General features: G+C 38.0%; 1 protein-coding gene across 1 annotated transcript in view; it reads right to left on the reverse strand.

The window, feature by feature from the left end:
• Nucleotides 1-507: 507 nt before the first annotated feature.
• mylipa (myosin regulatory light chain interacting protein a) overlaps nucleotides 508-23,451 on the reverse strand; it is a 31,208-nt gene continuing 8,264 nt past the window's right edge. Inside the window, exons 3-7 of the mRNA XM_016270892.1 lie at nucleotides 7,930-8,115; nucleotides 5,078-5,275; nucleotides 4,768-4,932; nucleotides 2,652-3,063; nucleotides 508-1,764 (exon numbers count right to left, since the gene is read on the reverse strand). Coding sequence (XP_016126378.1) covers nucleotides 1,576-1,764; nucleotides 2,652-3,063; nucleotides 4,768-4,932; nucleotides 5,078-5,275; nucleotides 7,930-8,115 — 1,150 coding nt within the window. The 3' untranslated portion in view covers nucleotides 508-1,575. The remainder of the gene's footprint in view (nucleotides 1,765-2,651; nucleotides 3,064-4,767; nucleotides 4,933-5,077; nucleotides 5,276-7,929; nucleotides 8,116-23,451) is intronic.

Below are 23,451 nucleotides of genomic sequence, written 5' to 3' on the forward strand. Positions count from 1 at the left end.
CTTCAGAGTTCTTCAGATGTTAAAGGTTCTTTATGGAACCATTTGGACAAAAAGGTTCTTCTATGGCATCTTGAAGCACCTTTATTTTTAAGAGTGTAGATCTAGATACAAAAAGTCTCCGTGGATGTAATGTAAATTTAACCATGCACTCAACAAGGGCACTGGGTCCATGAATTGTAGAGAAAGCCACAGGTTAAGTGCTAAACTGCTCACATACACTCTCCAGTGTTTTCTTCTGTTGACAACAGATCTACTCGGGTCCTCACCATCAATCTAACCTGAACTCACACTCAAATGCCTGATGACTCACAGAGACTTTTGCCCTCAGAATTGTTTTGTGCTCTGGGCGGGTCAGAGGTCGTATTTTACACGGCTTGTGTTTTATAACTTTTAACTTGCAGTTTATAATATACCCAAGAAAATGTATTACTAGTAAACTTAATTACAAGCAGGAAACTAGAACACTGTTTGACAAAAACACGTACGCACACAATGTTAGTTTAAAAAAAAACTGCTTTATTAATACCTCTCCTTCAAGGAAATATAAAAGTTGGAGTTATTTCTATATTTACAGAGCATAGTTTTTGCTTCAAACAAACAGAAACAAATCCTACTTGTACAAATTGAAAAAATATCCCTGCTGTGACTGTTCGATATCAGATGTCAGCAGTAAAGAAAATAGTCCTCTTCATCTCTCAACAATAGTCTGTGCAAAGAAAGAACGCATACCAAACACACCGTGTTGCTGCTACATTAAGGCAAACCCCTAGGAACAATACACTTAGGAAACTCCTTGGTAAAGTGACAGTGTCGATTAGATACTTTTTTTTAGCCTTCCTACAGAAAACGTCCCACATCTTCCACAAAAACAAACGCATAAAAAAAAAAGGTCAAAATCTCTTAAAACGGTTAGCATTGCACTGAGAGATCTTTCAGTACCCTTTAAATCCAAAGCAATTCACTGGTTGACCATAACTGTGAAATAAAAGCTTTAGAAAGCATAAACGTCTGGGTCTCAAGGAGTGTTTGCCAGTCGGGTTTGGAGCGTCGGTTATGGAAGCTGTGAATCTAAATATGAATGGAGGATCAGTAGTTTGACGACTTCCTCTTTGCTGAAAAGTGCTGCGAGGGTTTGTGCCCCTCGCCATAAATACCTCTTCATTGGCATGGAAACTATGAAAACCTCAAAACAAACCTTCAATTCAACTGCAAAAGAAATAAAGTGGACGCTGCGTATTAAAAGCAAAGCGTAAAATACAATTAAATTAGGGAAAAAGAAAAGATAGTTCCTAAACATTTCCTCATGGCATACAGATTTGTGCAGGTTATGAGGCAAAGAATATCAAACGTTCTGCATGCTGCTGCGTGTACAAAGAAACAGCAACTCAAAAATACATTTATCAGATCAACTGATACAATTAATTTGAGAGACAAACATTCACAAACATCAAAAAGACTCCTCAATGGTTTCAAAAACGTCACACGAGGAGCAACCCAACCAGCGCGGCGTTCGGACTCTTAGTCGTCCACCGCGTAAACTGAACTCAAAGTCCTGTGGAAGAGCGGCAGGCACGCTTAGTTTTGGTAGATCTTCTCCGTGGTGTTATAGTCGTTGGTAGTGCAGGTGTGGGAGGCCATGCCTCGGTGGATGGGTTCGGGGCTGTTGTCGCCGCCGCCGCCGATGGTCAGGTTGAGCAGACTGGTGCATGTAGGCAAGTAGACGTGCTGGACGTGTTCCACCTCTGACCGACACACCGGGCATGACTGTACAAAGAAAACAAGAGACTTCATCAGTGAGCATTCACCACAATAACATGCTAGAAATATTGCTATACTGCCACAAATAATACAATTCTAAATTAAGAGAGAAAATAATCAAATAAGAAAGTATTTAATTCACTGGATTACGCAAAACTAAGCATTATTACATAGTTATTTCATATCTAAATTTCAAATAAATAAATCATTTTAAATTTACGAAAGTTTAAATTTATATATATATATATATATATATTTTAAAAAACTGGTTTCGGAAATTGAAAAATCATAAATATCACAAGAAAAACAAACTTATAAAATTGTTAGAAATGTTGTCTTGGCAATTACGTTGTAATACTAAAATGATTCAAATGGAAATAAAAGGAATTGGAGCTATAGAATTGAAGAAAATGGAAACTGGAAAACATAAAACAAAACCTAATTTAAAATATTAATAAACACTATAATACACAATACTAAACACTGCATGTGAATGATTAATTAATAAAATGATTTAAGATGTCTGCAAAGTTTCTAAATTTACAAGAAAACATTTATTTTAATGTATTTAAACAAATCATAAATTAATTCCTAAATATTATTACACTTTTGTTGAGTCGCATCACATGAAATTTTGCAACCTGAACTAGTCTTGCCTGTCATAAAAAGGTTAAATTATCTGATATTTTGTGTTGTTTCATTTCTGACAGGTGGTTGCATCCCCTGTATTATTCTTTGTTAAAGAGACTTCTTAAATATACATTTTTAGGAAGTAATACTACTTTTACTACTACAGCTACTTTTCTTCATTACGATATCAAAACGGCTTTATCACTCTGACATTTTTGACACAATGTTGGGTAAAAAGCACCTAAACCTGAACGTTCTCTGACCTGCAGCTGTTCAGCACAGTTCTGGCAGCACACCATGTGACCGCAGGGGCAGAATGCAGCGTCGATCTCTTCCTCGCAGCACAGCATGCACAGCAGCGCCTCCCGCAGCTTCTGCAGCTTCTCCTGCAGCAGCCGGCTCTGCTGGCAGCTCCCGCAGTCCAGCGCCCCTTCATGCTCATGGGACGGTGAGTGGGACGACGGAGTGTGCTCCCCCGGCCTCGACATCATGTCCACGATACCGGCGTTGTACAGCGCGCGTCTGGCGTAGTCGTACACTTCCTTGGAGGTCCGCCGGATGTCGAATACATACTTCTTTCCCAGGTTGATGTTCTCATTGAGGAAAAGCGAAGCCAGGTGACCCTTGAAATCCCGGCTGTACTGCATCATGACGGCGTTCGTTACTGTGTCACACCTGCAGACAGAAACAAGAGCGATCGGTGAGCGACACTAGCACATTATCTGCTCGGTGTCTGCCACGCAGCACCTCAAACCATCCATTATCCATCAGAGATAATAGGCTACTGGAAAGGTGCTGTAGTTGTGAAAATGAAGGATGTTGCCGCTTGTTAGAGTTCAAGGGTAAAGAGCAGTAGCTGTTCTTCAATGTCTTGGCAATAAAAGCTCTTATCAGGGGCTGAAGAAACCTGGTTTAAACCCCGTTTTATTACCAGTCTGTCTAGAGGAGTCTTTACACAGCAGTTAATGCTGCTTTTTGCCTGCTTAAAGACGCAATGTTGTATAAAAGCTAGATTAAATTATGCCAGCTCTGACCCACCTCAGCATCGAAGTATATATTTGTGATTGCTGTGTACATGCATTTATGCCTCCTCAGAGCAGCATTAAACAATCTGTGTAACGATGCATAAATGCCACTTCAGAAGCACTTCTGTGCCACCTTTGCAGTGTAAATTTACCATCAGTCGAACAATTGGAACACATGTTGCTACAATGTCTCCTAAGATTGAACGAACCCCAACATTTTTAATGGTCTTAAAAAAAAAAAAAAAAAAGTGACAATCATTTTGCTTAATGAGAGGCATTTAAATTGTTCTATGGCACTGTGACATTTCCATGACAAATCAGCACATTTTCCCCCAGTTAAAATATTACTGTATTACAATGAGAATTATCATTAAAAAAAGAGATTTTTTTTTTTTGAATTTTAGAGGGAGAATTTATAGATTTCTTATTTATTGACTGATTGCATTTTATGTATTTATTGATTCATTTGTGATTTATTGATTGATTCATCAATTGTATTTTATTAATCAGTCAGTCCATTAATCAAATCAATAAAATCACATAAACCAATAAATACATATAAAATCCAATCGGTCAATAAATGAAATCCCCTAAATAAAAAAAAGTGACTGAATGGATTGATTTATTGTATTTTATTAATTGGTCAGTCAAATCAAATCAATCCATTCATTGTTGTTTTTTTATTTTATTTAGGGGATTTTACTTATTGATTGATTTATGGGACTTTATTGACTGATTGGATTATCTTTAAGGAATTTATTTATATTTGATTAATTTAAAAAAAAAAAAAGTCATTTTAGAATATTTCAGAATTATGTTACAACATACTTTTTTTTCGGCATGGTTTTGTAAGACTGACCCACTTGTGCAGCTTACTTGTTCTTAGTTACTTTGTAATGCATTTAAAGATGCAAGATGTTCTCACAGCTAGCCGTTTACAAAAGAAAGACCGAAGCTGGTTTGCTCAGAGAAATCCAAAATAAAAGCACATAATCCTGTACTTTTCTGACAACCGTACAAAAACCAGAAGCACAAAACTCCTCACAACAGAGCAATTCAAACTGCTGACACAGAGGCTTTCTATGAAGAAAATACAACAGCACATTTAACAATAGCCAGGCCAAAGAGAGATTATTTCCTCTACATGATAATAATGTTAAAAAAGGACATTATGTGGTGAGTGGTCCAGACAGGTAAACTAAAGTATGTTAGATACTGAGACACGTAACAGTAGCCATGTGCACAAGGTGTGTAGGGTTAAGCCTGGCAGAGATGCACATTAACAAGAAAAAATTATGCTGTAGAATGTAATGATGCATTATTGTACTCAATGAAGGGTTTTATGGTGTCTCACCTGTAAAAGGCATGTGTTTCTGTGATGGCCCGATACAGACCGCTGGCTGCTCTATTACTGATTAACTTGAACAGCAGGACCACACTGTCGCTGGTTTCCTTGGTGACAGTCAAGTACACGCTCTTCCCTGATTGCGTGGCAATTTGTATTATGGGATAAGATATCCTGCATTGAAAGGAAAATATGATGCATTACTGAAAGGCAGCGATGGCACAAATTAATTTCATGTTACATGACTGATTCTGGGATGTGAGCTGGGCGTTATTTTATGACAGTTATGCCATCAAGAGCACTTTATGCCGTGCCTAACCTGTTAACCAGGCTGAAGTCCTCTCGGCAGATAGCGATGCCGTCTGGTCCCACACCGATAGCCAACCTCTGTCCTTCAGCGTCCCGCACCCAGTGCCACTCCACCCCATAATGCTCCAGAGACGACACCAGCTGCAGGGCCTGGTACTCCACCGACGCCTGGGTCAGACCCTCCAGAGCCTTGTGCTTGGCTATGATACTGCCGAAAAAACAAGAGACATTGAGTCTGAGAGGAAAATGACACCAGCTGATCATGTGAAAAGTAGGACAGAGGAAGAAAAATCTGTTTTGTTTTGTTTTATGTTAAAGGTTTTTCTTATGTTACACACTAAAAGTAAATCTCAAAACAGTGTAAACTAATAACCCCTTTTATTACAGCTGGTAACAAATAGGATGGCTCGTGACGTAATGTAACATCCCATAATGCAACGTAACGGCTCGTAACGTAACGCCTTGTAATATAACGTGACATGATGGCCCGTAATGTAACGTGATGCTTGTAACATAACCTAACGTGATGGCTCGTAACATAACATGATGGCTTGTAACATAACCTAACGTGATGGCTCGTAACATAACATGATGGCTTGTAACATAACCTAACGTGATGGCTCGTAACATAACATGATGGCTTGTAACATAACGGCTTGTAACATAACGGCTCGTAACATAACGTGATGGCTTGTAATATAATGTGACATGATGGCTCGTAACCTAACGTGATGGCTCGTAACATAACCTAATGTGATGGCTCGTAACGCAACCAAACATAACGTGATGGCTCGTAATGCAACTACATGACAATTACTTGTATTATGGCTAATGATTTGTTTAAACTGGAAACAGTACTTAAGAACTAAAATTATCTACCAGGCTGTTTTATATGCTGATACTGGAAGATAATATCAGAAGTACATTAACATGGGCGTTAACCAATAAAGTTGCCAATTTATTGTGCATAAACAAGTAAAATAACACGTCAGTCACTGACAAAGTCCATGGCTTTGTGTTCCCCTGTATGAGGCCCTTTGATTTTCTTCTTGTACACATTAGTCTTTATTTGATTCGGTGACAATGATAATTAATCACTACAGACAGATCTCATTAATCCTCTTTGATTGTAGTTGATTAGGTCGTCTGTTATCGAACCCAAACAAGCTAAAGAGTCTGAACAGAACTCTATAAAAGGAGCAGTGTAATTAGTCAAACAGAATTAGGAGTGCTTTGTTTTTAGCCACGCGGCTCTGGATAAGATGTTCACAAGAGTGCGCAGATTACAGCTCAGCTCCTTTGACTTTCTCTATTAAGTAAACACCTAACAATCAGTTTAAAAATGTATTTGAGGGTAAAAAAAAAAAAAAGGGGAAAAAAAAAAAAAAAAAAAAAAAAAAAAAAAAAAAATCACAACCTTTATACTAAAGTAACATTAAAATACACTCAGTCACTTCTCTTGGAGGTCAGTTTGTGTGATCTTCAGTTTTATTTTAACATGACTTGTGAGTTTCAGTTCCATTTATATTTTTAATATTCCTTTTCGGTTTCACTTTTATTTTTAACAGTTTATTGTGTTCATAACAGATGAACATTGTGCTGTGCTCATAACAACCCAGTGAAAATAATATCAGCCCTGCAATATAGTTGCAAAAATTTGTGCATACTAAATGTGCATTTGTAAACAGTTGGGAATATTTTCATACTAACTGCACGAGAAGTTACAGGTCTGTGAGAGCCAGAAATCTTGCTTGTTTGTAGGTGACCAAATACTTATTTTACCGAGGAATTTACCAATTAATTCTTTAAAAATCCTACAATGTGATTTTCTGGATTTTTTCTTCTAATTTTGTCTCTCATAGTTGAGGTATACCTATGATGAAAATTACAGGCCTCTCTCATCTTTTTAAGTGGGAGAACTTGCACAATTGGTGGCTGACTAAATACTTTTTTGCCCCACTGTATGCATTTACATATATTTTATCAGTTAAAGTACACTACCGCCCCAAAGTTTGGGGTCAGGATTTTTCTTTTCAAGAAATTAATACTTCTATTCATCAAGGACCCAAAGTGACAGTGAAATACATTTATAAATTTTACAAAGACTTCAAATGATCTTTTAATCATAGAATCCTAAAAAAAATAAACTCACGATTTCCATAATATTAAGGAGCACAACTGTTTTTAATAATGATACGAAGATGAAGACGACGAAGAAGAGTTTCAACATATTAGAATGACTTTTGAAGGATCATGTGGCACTGAAGACTGGAGTAATTATGCTAAAAATTCAGCTTTTCATAACGGTTATAAATTCAAAAATATATTAAAATAAATATTCCTTTTATATTGCTGATTTTAATGTATTTTGATCAAATAAATGCAGCCTTGGTGAGCATAAGAGACTTTTCAAATAGTTTCCAAAAAATAAATAAATAAAATAAATGACCAACCCCAACATTTTTAGTGTATATAAAAAAAATTGCAGATAAAGTCTATGAATCTCCTTATCAAATTCTATAGGAATAGAAAAATACTGCACCACATCAGACAACCTCAGTTACTTTATTCTCTCTAATCGATTTATGAAATGGATAACCTAAGGAAGGTTCCGGGTTCAATACAAGGAAGACAAACTCTACCAACACCATTTCTGATTTCTGATGTTTGTAATATAAAACAACAGCCCTGAACAAGCATGTGATTATTTTCTGTAATTTGTCAATAAACCTTAACTTCTATTAAACCCCAAACATTCAATTAAATGTTTTTTTATTAAATACAAAAAAAAAAAGACAGACAACACACACAAACAAGTTGAAGGTCATAGAGATAATAGTGAGTGACATTTTGTTTGTTTACCTGTTGATGGTGGCTTGGTTGAGCTCTGTGGCACAGAGTTCAGTGTACCAGTACTTGGCTGTGTTCTGGTTATAGTCACCGAACTCGGCCTGGGCCAGGAGGGCGCTGAGCTCTTCGGCCTGTTCCGAGCACATCCGCAGATGTCCACGATGCAGATCCTCTTTCACATGCATAAAAAACAGGTGTCTGTAGAGCAGAGCAGAAAGACAAAGAAAGTGAGAGAGTTAGTTATGAATGGAAACAGGTGGCTGGTGGTACTGTGGAAAGTGAGGGAAACGCATATGGATGTCGACAGGTGGTCCGACAGGAAAGAGAGAGCGATCCACGCAGACTGAAACAGCTGACGGGGAACTTTCATTACAAAAACACGTCTTGCACATGCTCTTACGTGTTGGATTCAACTAGCATTTTAGTATGATCCACGAATAGAGATAATTTATAGGTGAACCGATCCTTTAAAAAGGAACAGTGAAAACCAGAAGTGGCAAAAAGTCAATTGAAAATAACAATAGGTCAAAGGAAAAGCAGAAATGACGGTTTCCATTCGAAATGGTCACTTTCACTTCAAAAACCAAACCGGAGAATATTGCAACTGCATTTGTGTGTGTGAATTGGTTTGACTTTTGCTTCCGCCTCGGTCTTATCTCTTGTATCTGTTGGCGCAACAGGCCTCGCAGTTATAGGGCTCTTAATGCAGAACGCTCTCGGCGTGTTTCCAAACGATAAGCATGCCGTCTCATACAAAGCATGAAAACCACACTCACTACTCACTGCTGACATAAAGCTGACAAATCCCTGTAGCTGTAATGCAGGTGTGCTAATTGTGTGTTTTACTGAAGACGGATCTCTTTTCAGCTGGCTGTGGGACTGTCAGTATCTATTCTTTGATCAATCAATGACAGGAGAAGTCTCAAGGAAAAAAACTTGACTTTAAAGTTACATAAACCAGGCTTGCAGCCATGAGAACTCTGGTTTGTTATGGACTTATCTTTTTAGTGACCGATTCTCTTTAGGGAATGTTTTTCAACTTGACTAAGTGTCAGGATACTTCCTGCGCCGCTGTAAAATGTACAGATAAATGGAATTTAATTACACCGTAACGGCAAACAACAAGGTATTTTGCAGATGCACAATGTCAATAAATGATTATTAGAAGAGCAGGACTGGAAAATCTGGAAGTTACAATTGTACATGTTTTAAAAAAAAAAAAAAAAAAAAAAAAAAAATGGACGCTTGCATTTAAAAAAAAAAATGCACTTTGTAATAATGTTCAATTAAAAGTTTTACTTTAAAAGTACATGAAAGAATTTAAAAATATTTAAACAATGATTTAAAAGTACACTTATTTTGATGTGTTGCCTAACATACTAAAGCACAGGTAAAGTAATTTATAATTTTAGTGGTGCCATTCAATATTAAGTTAATATATTTTAAGTATACTAAACTGAAACTTCATTACAAATGTGCATTTACAAATATAATAAAAAAAGCGTAATTAAAAATTTCAATAGAAATGACATTAAAATATATTTTAGTTTCTCATAAATGCTTGTACGTACATTCAGCATTAAACATTAACTGTATTTCAAAAGACTAAAGTAACAAAACTAGGAATAAAATACAAAAACAAAAGTGAGTCTGCATGTTTGCATTGTGCATGATTTAAAAATGTAAAAGATAAAAACTGAATATGAAAATATTATAGAAAAGTAAGACTATGCAAGTAAACTATGAAACAAATGCGTATTGCATGTCTGCACGGTGCATCATTTAAAAATAATTTAACTAAAAATAGAAATGTAAATAAACCTGTGAAACAAATTGTATTTCCAATATTATAGAAAAGTAAGACTATGCAAGTAAACTATGAAACAAATGCGTATTGCATGTCTGCACGGTGCATGATTTAAAAATAATTTAAAAACTAAAAATAGAAATGTAAATAAACCTGTGAAACAAATTGTATTTCTGTCTCATACTAGAGTTGAAACAAAATACAAATTAGATGTTTAACAACTACAACAACTCAAAATGAATAAAATGTTTGCTATTTATTCAAGTTATTTACTCATCATGACAACAATAATAATAAATATATTTTTTAATTAAACATGTTTGTGTGTGGTTTTGCATCTGCGTCATACTTATGTTCAGTGAAAAACAAGTTGAATTTGTCTGAACTGTATCAGCAGCTCATCTTCTCCCGTGGTTCTTCACAAACCGGTCTAGTAGCATCATGGGTGAACTAGCACCTAAACCTCCCTTCTTCCTGAACTAACCAGCTCCTGTAGGTTTCTGTATATCTGACCCAAAGCCTTTGTCCCCATACCCTAATGTCCATTTATGTCCACTACAGGGCACAATGTCAAATGTTGCAAGACCCCCGAGACTAGGTTTGGAGACCAAACAGGACTGATGTTTTCCCCCAGCATGCCTCTGTTCCCCCAGCCAACAGAGGAGCATGGGAACACCAAAAACAGGCTGGGAGATGCTCCTGCTCTGCACGCAGGCGATGGCTCTTTAGGAAAACAAACACTGGCATATCAGTTCGCGCAGCGCTGCCGACAAAAGCCCCGGGCCGATAAACATTGACTTTGGATGAAAAACGACACTAGAAAAAAGGCGGAGAATGAAGATTGAGGTGGATTCATAGGCCAGACAAATAAACAAGACCTGCCGTTTGACAAAGGGAGTCTGGCTCGGCCTGACGAGGCACTTCCCTGCGGTGACATCAGACTCATGTGATGAATTACCTGGCAGGCAAAACAAAGGCATCTGATGGGGGCAGGGAGACAGAGAGGTTACTAGCGGTCAAACTCCAGCTACTCCAGGACAGAACATGCGGCGCCGGTTCAGTCAGGATCGTTACAAGACTAATCTTAGAAACACGCGGATGCCCTGATGCAGCCAATCGTCATCAACAAACACCACCACACAGTGGGATTTTACCATGGTTAACAAGGGGAATTGTTGCCATAAACTTAACCATTGAAAATCTAAAATTGATTCATATAAATGTCCCATACTGGACACACACTTAAATAAAAATAAACAAACAAACACTATTATCTTATCTGTACTTGGAGATAATACAATATGAATGAAAAAAGGGTATGTAAGTGTACTTAAATTGTGCCAAGACACTTCAATTGTACTTGTAACGAAGTGGACACTTGTATTTTCTTAAATGCATTGTAACCATGTTAAAATTAAAAGTTATTAAAGTACTTCAAATCATTGTTTAAATATTTTGTTATTTTTTGTTGACAAATACTAAACCACATGTAAAGTAATTGATTATAGTTTTAACTGCAACATTCGATATTAAGTTAATATTTTAAGTGTGCCGAATCAAAACTTAATTACAAATGTGTATTTACAAAATATAAATCAAATGCATGAAATAAGTTTAAATAGAAATGACATTATAGCATATTTTAGTTTATCATAAATGCTTGTCAGTATATTCAGCATTAAACACTAACTAGATTTCAGAGACGAAATTAGTATATACACAATTGCATATAAAAGATATACTTTTTTTTTTAAAGCACTTTTAAAGAGTGGAGTCTAAAGTCTTAATGTTATCAGATTAGTGGGCATGAGAGGGGGCCACAGATGGGCCCCACTCGTCTCACTACATCTCACTTCATAGCCTTTTCAGCAAAGTGAAAGTAAACACTAAGGGGCAGTTTACACGCCAATGTTTTCAGCCAAAAATGGGGTGGGGGGGGGGACTCTACACGACAACGGTGTTTTGGGGATTGAAAACGCATATTTTTGAAAACTGCTTTCAAAGTGCAAGTTTTTGAAAAAACTCCATCATTATCGTTTCGGTGTAAACACCCAATACGGGAATCTTTGAAAACGGTGACGTCATGGGCGTGCGTAGTACGTGTTAGGTATGTAGACATGCGCAGTACGTGTCGATTTTAAAGGCAAGAGCGAACAAACATACACAACAATGGCGGAGTACATGGTAACGTTACTGTTGTTGCCGTTTAAGAGTTTGCTAACGCTTTTTCAGCAAAGTGTGGTTTGTCGTACACAACAAATAATCGTCACTTCCCTACAGGTACTGTTTACTAACAAGGTGACAGCGCCAACTACTGGCCTGACATACGCAATACAGTTCGTGGATGTGTGTATACACGAATCGTTTTGAAAACGCTGTCGTGTATATGTTAAACTTTTTAAAAACGCAAGGGAAAAACTTTGACTGTTTTTGATTACATCGTTGTTGTGTAAACGTAGCCTGAGTGTATGGGTGCACAAGGTCAACCATTCATGTTATAAAATATATGATCCTGTCTGTCTGTAACCTTCATCAGCAATGCCGCTGCACCTGTTTGAGCCGATAAGCGAAACTAGAGCACAACGCACTCACAGCTTTTCCTACCATTCAACTCTGTATATGTGTTGGGTACGTTAACATCTACACCCCATTAGTTTGCATTTACTACATACATTTACACTAATGTTCTAAACGAGTATTATTGCCACACCTAAAAAATAAAAATTCCACTAACATCTTCAAAACAAAAACTGCACAAACATGCACCTCTTTTCTTTGAGGGCCCTAAATTTTCTCAGAAGTGAATTATCTCAGAGTTCCTCACCAAAAAGACAAAGAAATCTTCACTTTGCAGGAGGAGCATTTGATTGTGTAACTGGAAGAATTCAATTAAAACGCCTGTGCCATTCTGCTGACAAGAAATGGGTCATAGCGTGATATCTGAGAGAGCTTGGGCTTTGCGAAGGAGGGCTTTTGTGGGTTTGAGGTTTTGGCTTCAAATGCGGTGCACTTTCTGCAGAATTTCCTCAGATGTTTGGCTGGAAAGTAAATCTTACGACAGGCAGAAAGAAAATAATCTGAATTACTCAAAGTTCACAAAGTTTATGGCATCGTCAAATCAGATGATCACTTTGGGAGACATTGAAGGGTTTAAATAGATGGGCAGAATTTTTTTTTTGCAAACCTACTTTTACACATTTTAAACATTTTCAAGACAATCCTGTTTAATTGAAAACAAATTTTAATATACAATTTAATTATTATAAATATTACAAATAAATTAAACTGGGAAACATGACGTGTTGTCAGATCAAGTCCTCTCCACATAACCTTATAAGTCACTGTTTTTGTTCTCACTCATTCTTTCCTTTCTAATTGTTTTATCTTCTCCGTAACAGGCAGACTCCTTGTTGGGGGCCAGATGTTTGGGGGTCTGCCGCAAAGAACAAAACATTCCTCTGAAATGAAACAAGAAGCATCTGCCCGTAGACAGCAACAAAGAAGCCAATCCACACAGGAGTTTCATTCTTTTCAGGCGCCCTTTGAAACAATGTGGTTTCAGAGTTAGTCAAATAACATTGCTGTGAGCCATGTGGCGGGGGTTACTCGCAGTCAACAAACTCTAGTAAACCCTGCCACCAGCTCCATGCATCACAGGTAAACACCTCCTCGCTAACCCACAAAGTGTTAATAATCATTCGCCCAAACACGCAAGTAAATACAGATGAAATCGGGTATTCAAACAAAGACATGCTTTGTGAGCAAACGCCTCTGGTAAATGATGCGTTCTGCATCAACTTTGCAAATGGTAATAACGCAGTAGGCTGAAAAACCTCCCACAAAATTAAATTCTGCGCAGAGACAACCTAACATCATTTCTGAGTAATACACACTCAGCTCGAGAGGTGTCGGTTACTATAGTTCATCCACAAATGTAGTTAAACCTGTTCTGCTGTAATCGAAGCGCATGTAATCCAGTAACACAGTAAGACAAGAGAGCTCTAGTGTTTTAATTCATAAAATGATCATTAAATCAAGAGAAAGAGAGCTAGTTGTAAGCTCAAGGCTTAACATTAACATCTTCTGAAAGAATTTCGTACCTCAGGTTTGCATTTGAACGTCTATACTGTTAAATATTACACTAATTAATGAAATAAGCCTCAGAAAACACTCAAGTAGTTTAGCATTGAATCAGAAATATGACTTTAAAGGGGAACGGCAGTCATCTTTTTAGTTTTTTTGGTCTTTTGACACTTACTTTGAGAAGACCGTAGAGTGAAAACTAATTAATGTTTGTTTATAATTGAATGCAATGCCACCTACCACATCTATATTTGTGGCAAGAAACAAGTGAAAAACAGATTTCAGAAAAAGAAAAACACCAAAAAAAAAAAAAAAAAAAAAAAAAAAGTACAATCTCACTTCATTTGAATAAGAATCAACTAAAAATTACAAAGCCCTAGCGAAGTTAAAACCCATCACAGCCCAAAATATGCCTCAGAGATATTGGAGGATCTTCACCCACTTTACCAATGAAAACTTGAGTTAGTCTAGAGCAATTTTAAAAATTGACATTTTCTACCAACCATTGGACAGGACTGATTTTGTGCTACACTAATGGCCATTTTTGAGGCTATAAGCTTTAACAACGGTTTTGAGGTCTGAAATTGGAATAGGACAAGAACGGTAATAAAGAAATGAAAAAAAATGTGAATGGGATTTATTTTGTTTGCAAACCATTTCCCATGTTATCACCACAGCTCAACGTTTCAATGCATGTGTGCTATACGCAAATCTAAGGCTTCTGTTTTGTGATCCATATACGAAGTTTCAGGGGGATCTTGCATGTCAGTCTTCCTGCTGTAAAGAGGTAATCAGGAGCTTACTGGGATTGCTGGTGACCTTGTTATTAGGATTTGATGTAGGACGAGAGGTTTGTCTCTGCAGTTGTCGGTTGGTGCTAGTGTTGACCCTGAATAGCACCAGCTCACCAGTTCCTGCTGACAACACCCAGGGCTCTGACTGTGAAGATAACAAGACCTGAGATCACAGCAGCATGTTTTGCATATTTGCAGGCGTAAAGAAAACCAGTGGTGTTGCAAGTATGAGAGCGTGGATGTTCTCATGTTTCTGAACAAGAACCAAATAGCCAAGGCAAGAGTATGTACACGACTTCATATTATAAACATTCGCTGCTCTTCCCAATGGGCTGAAGCTAAATCAGTGCACAGATTAATGTTTAAATTAGCCTCTCTCTTATTTAAAGTGTGCTGTGCCTCTGCTAATGGTGCTGGCCTCTGTGGATCAACAGGATCATTCAGTCCTGATGAGAATGCTAAACACTCAAGCCCTCCAAAACAATACAGGCATCTTTACACAAGCCCGGCACGCATAGTAGGGGTGTAAGAAAATACAGATACACGCGAGTGTCGCAATATTTAGTTTGGCGATACTGTATCGATTCTCAAAAACGCAATATAGAGATTTTTTTAAAAATCATACAAGATTCTTGGCAGTTGTTTCGTTTTGAGTTTATATACCAACCGCTAGATAGCAGTCTTATCTCTGAACTTAAACAGTGACAGGAAATAATAGCACAAGGGCACGCCACTAATGTTAGCCTTGGAGGACGAAAGAATTGTTCCAGCTCCTGCCTCGGTGTACAAAGCTGCCGTGTGGCGTCACGTCCGCCCCGTAAACGCATCGCGGGCGCCACCTAGGCTGCACAGCGGTTTCTGCTTGCCGTGTCGTGTCCCGTGTGACAGGGGCTTCGCGCGGGATGCGGCGGACGGTGGAGTTAACTCTCGTGGTGGGGGTGATGTGCAGTTGGGGCGGTGCTCGTGTCGCGCGGTCTCTGCGATTTCAAACGGATTTCACAGGTTTTTCAGTTTGCATTTATGTTCCAAGTTAAAAGGTTATGAGAATATTCAATATCTGTATTTATTTTATTGTTTGACAAATGTTTTGCTTTCTTTAGGAATCCTGCAAGCACTTTATTTTTCATTGATATTTTGTGAATACGGGCCCTGAACAAAAAATTACATCTGCTTAATATTTTCTCTTACTACTAAGAGTTCTCCTAAATGGCAGTAAAAGTTTTTATCTAAGAGTTTTCTCTTAAAACCTATTCACAAAGCTGCTGAGATAAACTTTTACTAAGGAATAGACAGAAGTCTTAAGCTAAGAGTAAGGGGGCGGGGTTGACCTTGTTGCTATGGATGATGTCAGCATACTTACTATGCACACAGTGATTGGCTGATAGTCCCAGTCAGAGATTTATTCATAGAAATATTGTAGAGCGCAATATTATGTTGCCATATTCAAATAAAGATTTTAAAATGCAGGCTAAGTGTCACTAATTAAACAAGTAGGCTATATATTCATCTAATTGTCAGCCTCTTATGCTTCTCGTAAACAATTAGTCAATATGCATTAGGGCTGTCCTCGGCTAAATATTTTTCTGGTCGACTAGTAGTCATTCATTTTAAGCATTAGTCGACTATTAGTCGCACTTTTATTAATAAACCATATAAATCATCATAATGAGCCTTTAATTGCCTACATAGCCTAATAAGCACTCAAGCGAGCAAAAAAAAAAAAAAGGCTTGCCACTGCACACCGGCAAATATAATAATTATGAATGTGTTAGGGAAAAACAGCAAGAACACTGCATTAACGTTTTAATAATGTATTGTTACACTAGTGCTTTCGGTTTAATAGATGAAGTCGGTGACACGGACTCGACATCTCCACAGTATGCGCCTGTATGCAGGTTTCATACGGATTACATAATCTGAGAATATTTGTTTTCCATTTGAATTGGTTCATTTAAAAGTTTCACTCTGTCATGCAGTAACTTTTTTCTAGGCTAACATTAGATTGAGCTGCCATGTAAAGTTGCTACTACATACATATTTCAGATCATAAGCCATATTTGAGGTCGATGAATGTTAGGTGAGCATATGGATGTCCTGCCCGATGTACTGTATTACCACAAAGACCAGCCGTTAACGATTTGTCCGTCACGGACTGCGTGATTGCGCCACTTCTTGTGGAATATTTTTTTTTTCTGCGACTAAGCAACTAATACAATTTTGGTAATATGCATATAAACAGCCTTTTAATTAGCGGAGTAGAATAATCATGGCTGATAGTAAGACATGCAAACATAAAAGAAAACCAAATTGGACGCAAGAACAGTTATATATTAAGGATCTAATCAAAAATTTGGAGTTGGGGAAAACCTCCAAACCAAAGCGGATACCTTTTTAAAAGCTCATTATCGTCAAATGTTTCTAAAATGTTTATATTCCGAGGTAGATTGCTGGCAACAGCCATTTTAGGATAGTTCAGATTTGGTCTTAGTGACTTAGGAGTCCTCTTCACTACTCCTAACGTTTCACAGATTTAGGAGCTAATTTTAGAGCTAAAACGCTTTGTGAAATACTCTTAGAACAAAAATGTGAGAGTACTAAATTTAGGACTGACACGCCCATTATTTTTAAGATTTTCTCCTAATTCTGTGATTTATGAGGTACTTTTAGCCTTAAGATGTTTTGTGAATATGGGCCCAGATCAAATTGTGATGACATTGTACATTACAACTGTAAACTTAAACTGTGAACCTTTAAAGCAGGGTCTAAACATATATGGTCTGTTTGTACAAGCTTATATTTTACACATTTAATTTAACTAAAGAATCCTGCAAGCACTTTGCATATGGTAGTGTTCTTAATGACAGCTTTCCTAAAATTATATCCTATTCCTAAAAGAAGAAATCTCAATATAATCGCCTTGTTTACAGTATCGCAGTGTATCGCATCGTAACCCTTGTATCGTGATGCATATCATATCGCCAGTTTCTTGCCAATACACAGCCCTAACGCACAGCATGCCATAAAGACTAGCTGGAGCCTAATCATGAGCATGCCACCGTTGTGGAGTGCTGACTATTCACTAATGACCTTAATTCTCCCCTCATAACAAAAACGTTAGTGTACATAGTCAAACCAATCACTTTTCAGCCAAAAGTGGCCTCTAGTATGGTTTAATGAGGTTCAGCAAGGTGGCATTAAGGCATCTTCACATTTCACTTTATGCAGTAAACACTGGCAAATATTGATTTTAATGGTGATTTGCATGAATATAGATGAAAAATGCAAGGATTTGCAACAGCAGCACGCACACACGTCAATAAAAATAAATAAATAAATAAAAACTTCGTCAGAGCTTTTGCTAGTTTGTAATGCCTTTGGGGGAGAATTTTGTTTACTCTTGTCACATGAAGCTGAATTTGTCTGAATCTGAGATAGGACGTGACGTTGCCAGAAAGAGACATAAAAACATGTCAGCAAACACTTGGCTTGACGTGAGTGTGAGCATCACATCTGATTATGCATACCGAAAATATAGCAGGGCAGATTAAGATGCTTTTTTGGGGGTGGCGTTGATTCAACATATGCGTGTTTGTGGTTGGGAGAAGAGGTGGGGCGGCTCTGATCCTCAAAGGATCCAGTAATTCTGTAAGCAGGATTAGGCCCTCAAGACCGGTGGTTACCTTTAAACTGCGCCTCGTTTGAGGATTTTCCCCAGCCCATAATTAAAACAGAAATCATAGATGTCCAAGCACTGGAAACACAATAATTTGTGCCAAATCCCTTTTGCTGTACTAGTAAATAGTTCTTATATCTGGCAATTATGCACCAGCACTCTCCACTGAGGAAGTATAAGGATCTATTTTTGGAAGATGCACTTATACTAATGAACATGAGGAACTGTCATAATAATGGACTACAGAAGCAAACGCTGTTCCATTCGGCTCGCTCTGGGGCTTATATAAGCAGCTCTTCTGCATTCAGGGGCCTGTGCACAGTTTAGTGCATCTTGCATAACAGTACAGACAGAGAAAGCAAGGAAGTAGAGAAAGTGTGAAAGCCCAAGCAGAGTTCTAGTCCTGATCTGGAGCCGAGATGCAGCAGGGGTCGGTGCATGGCCCTTTCTCATTCTAACATTTCCGACTCCAGAATCTGTCAAGGTACACTGAATTTAGCTTTTTGTTATGGGCCAAGGCAGAAAGTACATTTATCATATTCATAAAAACCCTTGACTTGACCAAAAACTTCCATAGTAATATCATATAAATAAACCAAAAAAAAAACAGTTTAGTTAAAGTGGTCATCGGATGCAAAATTCACTTTACATGTTGTTTGAACATAAATGTGTGTTGGAAGTGTGTACACATCCACCCTATAATGATAAAAAATCCACCCAGTGTTTCTTTTTTTTTTTTAAATCCCTATTTTAAAATCCCCTTTCTCAAATCAGGCTGTTCTGAGATTCCGGTCAGAATGACGTAGTTCTGCACAGGCCGCTAAACGATAGTTGATTGACAAGGCCGTCTTACCTTAGACCCGCCATGAGTGAGCTGTGAGCTGTCCACCATTGTGTCAACTCCAGTGCAGGGGAAGACAAGAATGTCTCCGATTAAGCGATTGAGGTGTTTTGTTGTTGGATGTAATAATGAACATAGCAGTCATTATTTACCAGCCGCTGAAGACGCAGAGGATTAACGTTACTTTTGTTTTTGAAGGGAATGCGCCGATCCCCGATCTGCTTAAATGAGTCTGTTCGCGCGAATCATTTGTGATCCAGCTTCATCTACAGAAGTAAGTATAAGGGTTTATGAATCTTTGAAAATCACCTTTCCTAATAATGTGCTAGTTAGCAAGGTTCACGGCTGACATTTACGGTTTGCTCGTCACCCCACGGAAGAGAGGGACGGGTTGAGCAGAGCTCGTTAGCATTTAAAGGAACATGGACTAAAATGACCTGCTGAAAACAGAGCCGATTTTGAAAAGGGTGTTTCTTACACTACCATTGAGAAATTTTAACCAAAGTATGTTATTGACTTTTCATTAAGACCCTAAAGAATCATATCAACTTGTGGAAAATGGGCATCCGATGACCCCTTTAAAATGACATCACAGAGTCCTTGTTTCCAGAACCTTACCACGGAATTACCAACTCTATATAGTCAATGAAACATAGTTCTGTCAAAGTACTTTTTTGTAACTTCCAGCAAAGTTCGAATCAACCCCTCTTGCGCCAGTTTGTAATGTGCATGTGTGCTCATGAGCTCACTTTCAGTCATAAACCAGCACTTCGGACCACTGTAATGGTTTTACAGGGATGTTCGATCCCATTATGGATGCAAGATGTACCCAGTGGAAAACCCCCCAAAAGTGAACCGTACCGAGCAGTGAAAAAGCGCCGTAAGATAACATCAGAAGTACCAGACACAAAATGATGAGAGAGAATGGCCGAGTTCTTGCGCACATACAATTCCACTTAAAAATTCTCTGTGGGGAAAACCATGGGATTTCAGGCTGCATTTGTAGGAGCGTGTGGTGAATACATGCCAGAGCTCACTGCCAGTCAATGCGTTGAGCAGTGGAGTGCAGTGTCGAAGTAGGGCAGAGGTCATTGCACAAACAAGGTTAGGGAACATGACCCTAGTAGCTGGAGGCTGGGTCGCATCATGCATGCATGTGCGCACACACAAATCTACAACAGTGCCAAAAAGTTAACAAAGGACGGTTTTCATGCGACAGCAGCCTGCATTACACTCAGAAATGCCAGGCAGCCATTTATATTCTGCTATGGGCGTCAATTTCTCCATTTAGTCTATTACTCTTGTACTGGTTCCTTTGACAAAAAGGGAGTGTTTTATACTTTGTGTTTTTAGAGGAATTCAAGAACATTACACTTCTGGCTGATAAGTTGATAATTATTTTCAAATGGCAGATATTAAAATTCTATATTTCATCTAAATCTATAACAAAAAAAAATCCACATAAAATCTGACAATAGCCAATTCGAGTAGAAAACAGTTGTTTTAAACGGAGCAAGAGAGACTTTGAAAAACATTTTAAAAATCTTTACGAGCCTTAAGTTTTAAAAAGTTAGGGTTCTTCTTTTTCTGGACTCCTTTGTTAACATTCTTCTGACTAAGGCTGTTCTTACACAAAACTCTTTCCCACAATAACTGGATGTCATTTGTTTGTGTGTGTGTGTGTGTGTGTGGTGTGGGGGGGGGGGATTACAATGAGGTCACATGACAGTACCATACTACAGTTTGAGATATACAGTATATGAATGTTTAATCATCCCACATTCTATAAAAAGGCATTATTCCGTGTACACTGTGCAGTAAGCAATATGCTAATGTTCCATTTTGAACACTGCCAGCTCCTGCCACATATAGGGCACAATGACTGCATTCATTGTTATTCAGTGTGCCTCACATTTTCTCTTCCAAATATTCAATCTCAGCCTGATCAAAGCGTTGCTCTCATCCTGATGTCGACAAGAGAAACAAAGTCTCAACCCCCGCCATCTCAGATTTTCCTAACATGTCAGTCTTCACACACTGTAAGCTGTTTTTGTGCCCATTTGGAAGGCCGTCCAGGGTGTCTTAACAGAGCTTGAATGAAATTACATGTGGCGGCTCTGGGGGTGCAACGTCCTTCCACCTTGCATCAAGAAGCCTTGCGTAAAGCGCAACACGTGCAATTTAGCAAATTACCAGTCCAAGTTTCTTCCTCCCCCCAAAACCCCTCAATCTTTCCGTCCACCATCTGTCAGTAACCCCCGCTAATCTCCCTCAGGCCAGCAGAAGACCATCTAAACAAAAAAAAAAAAAAAAGTGGCTTTTAAGTTACAAATCCTTACAAAAGGACACTCAAGGAAACGGAAGCATGCATAGATGCCCATGCTGCCCTGCCAGAGTCGCTCTGCCTAGAGAATCTGCCCGCGGGATCTGGCATGTCATCCCATTTCATTTTATTGAAAAGGACCCAGCCGAGCTTGGAGAGCACAGAACGCGGGGCTCCAAAACGGGCCACCTATCAAATAACGGCACACAGCATATACTGGAGGAGTACAGAGAGTTCACTGTGAGGTTGAAAGTGGTACACTGCAGGTACATACTCACTGCAAAGTTCCGTTAATGAAGTACAAATAAGCATGTGACACTACTTATAACATCACACAAGAAGAGTGAAAAAGAAAAAAAAAAAGAGAGGGGAAGAAAAATCTTGTTAACACCTGTCTGTGCCTCTCTTTATCAGAGACAAACATTTGTGAACCAGCGTCCTGACAGAGAGTTCATTTACATGAAATGCATTGTAACTACCCAGTCAAATTATCTCTGGGGAGGAAGTTGACTGCTGGAGTGCTTCAAAACCTCAGACTGATGGCTTAATTTCATTTTTGAATTGTTAATGCAGAGTCCCATCCAAAGCTTTAATTTCTTCAATTTTAGTTCAGAAAAGAAAAGAAAAAAAATGGAATGGAAAACCATAGAGAATTTATGGAAGAATGTCCCTGACCACAGAAATAATTAACTGTTACAGTCTGGGACTTACAATAAAAGTACACAGGCCAACACAATAAACATTAAAATACACTATTTCCAAAGCCACAAGACTAATCTGACAGGATCTCCAACTAATCTTGCTAGTAAGCAAACAACATTGCATCTTCGAGGGATAAAAAGTGAAACTCTGATTTTTAAAGCACTTATAGGAAATTTCAGTAATATTTAATATATATTTAAAATTAGTGAATTCTCAATTAAATTTTTTTTAATTGGAGTAATTGTTACATTTTAATATTTAACATTTAAATTTTAATATTTATATTACATTTCTACGTAGCTTTAAATTTGTTCAGTTCATTGCAAAAGGTAATATTTACATGTTGTATGTTTACATGTTTACAATTTCAATTAACAAATTATTTTAGTTAACACCGATTATTTACAAAAGATACAAATTGCATGGTCATAGCAAGAGCAGAAAATAGCATACAACTAAATGAACACGGATAAGCAGTTATATCACACTAGTCTTGTCACACTTTGCACATAATTCTTAAAGGGACAGTTCACCCAAAAATGAAAATTGTCATTATTTACTCATAGTTTCAAAACGGTCACACTCTCTATGCTGAACACAGAAGATGATATTTTGAGAATCTCAATGATCACATTCTTCAAAATATCTCGTTTTGTTTTCCACAAAACAAACTCATACATAGGGGTGGCTCCGATTGATCGGCTACCGATCACTATCGGCCGATAATCACATTGAGATGATTGATCGGCGGTCTCTAAAAAGGCAGATCTCTTTCTCTATCAAAATACGCAAATGGTTTCAAATCACCACATCGCGTCGGTCTATAAGCGAGCTGCAAGTTGACACAGGAATTGTCACTTGCACAATCGAGGCAGTGTCACAGTCAATAAAGTTACATACAATAAAGTATACATACAATAAATTGCATTACTTTGTAATTCTTGCCAGTGTTTAACCATTCAGCGCTTGCGCGCTCTCCTGGAGACCGTGCGCTTGTGAACACTCGCAGCACACACACATAATGCCAGGTTCACATTACTCTGTTTGCAGTGCGTATGTGGCGTGTATTTTTTCCGCGCTCATGTTAACAGATTAATAAAGCGTTCACACTGCAGTAGCGGTGCGTCTGCAGCAGTGCAGAGATCGTTTCCACACCGAGTCTATTTTTGCTGCGCTGCAAGCGAAGAATTAAAGTAACAGCACATTGTTTGCAGTAAATATGAACATGGATTGACACGAAAATGTAGAAAATTACATAAATACATATTATTAAAGTCTACTGTGTTTCACAGTCAACGCATATGGCTTTTT

The sequence above is a fragment of the Sinocyclocheilus grahami genome, unplaced genomic scaffold (assembly GCF_001515645.1).
Source record: "Sinocyclocheilus grahami isolate Dianchi unplaced genomic scaffold, SAMN03320097.WGS_v1.1 scaffold58.1, whole genome shotgun sequence".
NCBI classification, from domain to species: Eukaryota; Metazoa; Chordata; class Actinopteri; order Cypriniformes; family Cyprinidae; genus Sinocyclocheilus; species Sinocyclocheilus grahami.